The following is a 1,146-nucleotide window of genomic DNA, read 5'->3' on the forward strand; positions in this document are numbered from 1 at the left end:
TTCTTTCTCTCTTTCTTTCTGTCTCTCGTTTTCGAGGTGGAATTCTCTCTCATGAAGAGAATGAATGAGAGAGGGAGAGAGAAATAGACAAGATTCCTAAGAATTCTTCTTCTTCTTCTTTTCGTCATCCTTTTCTCTTCATCTCTTTCTCTTCTTCCTTTCTCTTTCTTCTTTTTTCTATCTTTCTTTCTGTGTTCTTTCTTTCTTTCTGTCTTTCTTTCTCTTTCTCTCTGTCCCTCTTTCTTCCTATTAATCTCTCAATCTATCTGTCTATGTTCTTTCTTTCTTTCTTTCGGTGACTAGGGTCATATGCTAGTTGCGGCGATAGCTCGGGAGTACGTGAGTGAAGAGACAGCGAAGAAAATTAATTTCATCTTCTCTCAATGGGCTCCGCAATACCCTAGTAAGGTATTAGTATTAGGAGGAAACTCCACACATACACAAAGGGACACTTCTGTCTCTTCTTCTTCTTCGTTTCTCTCTCTCTCTCTTTTCTCTCATTCTTCTTCTTCTTCTCCTCCTCACATCTTCTCTCCTCGCATCTAGACCATCTTTGTTTGTTTCTCTTCTTCTTTTTCTTCTTCTCTTTCTTTCTCTCCACCACATCATTGGAAAGAAAGAGACTTTCTCCTTCTATAAGAACTTCTTTCTTTCTTTCTTTCGATCTCTCTGGATACCTTTCTATCACTTTCTCTGTGTATGTGTATGTTTAGCCATATTCGTAGATGCCGGTACGTAGCCTCTGTCCCTCTTCCACGGCTCATTCCTACAGATAATTCACATCTTCCTCTCTCCATTGGGTCATGTATCTTCTCTTCTCTTCTCTTTACTCTTCTTTTGTTCTGTCTTGTGTGTCTTCTCTTTCTTGTTAAAAGCGACGTCTACGTTTGAGACTGCTGCAGTGTGGCTCGATCATCTCTCCTGCGGCGCGTCAGAAATTCGAAAAGTAAAAGACCTGCGATCGACTCCGAGTCATGACAGTGCGATAGAAAAATCCACAGAAGGAAAGATTAAAGAAGGCATGCAAACTAATCCAGATGAAGAAGAAGAAGGAGATCAGAGGGGTGGAGGGAAGTATTGTCGAGGCTTTCTCTTCTTAGATAATATTCAGGTATCTATTCGTCTATCTATTTATCTTTGATCTAT

General features: G+C 40.1%; 1 protein-coding gene across 1 annotated transcript; it reads left to right on the plus strand.

Moving 5' to 3' along the window:
• CSUI_011240 (s1 p1 nuclease) lies at positions 1–1,117 on the plus strand (the record flags this gene model as incomplete). Its single annotated transcript, XM_068071341.1, has 2 exons — positions 1–403; positions 876–1,117. Coding segments are annotated over exons 1-2 (336 nt in total), but the record flags the coding sequence as incomplete, so codon positions are not given.
• Positions 1,118–1,146: the final 29 nt, after the last annotated feature.

This window comes from Cystoisospora suis, assembly GCF_002600585.1.
Source record: "Cystoisospora suis strain Wien I chromosome Unknown contig_10346, whole genome shotgun sequence".
Taxonomy (NCBI): Eukaryota; Apicomplexa; class Conoidasida; order Eucoccidiorida; family Sarcocystidae; genus Cystoisospora; species Cystoisospora suis.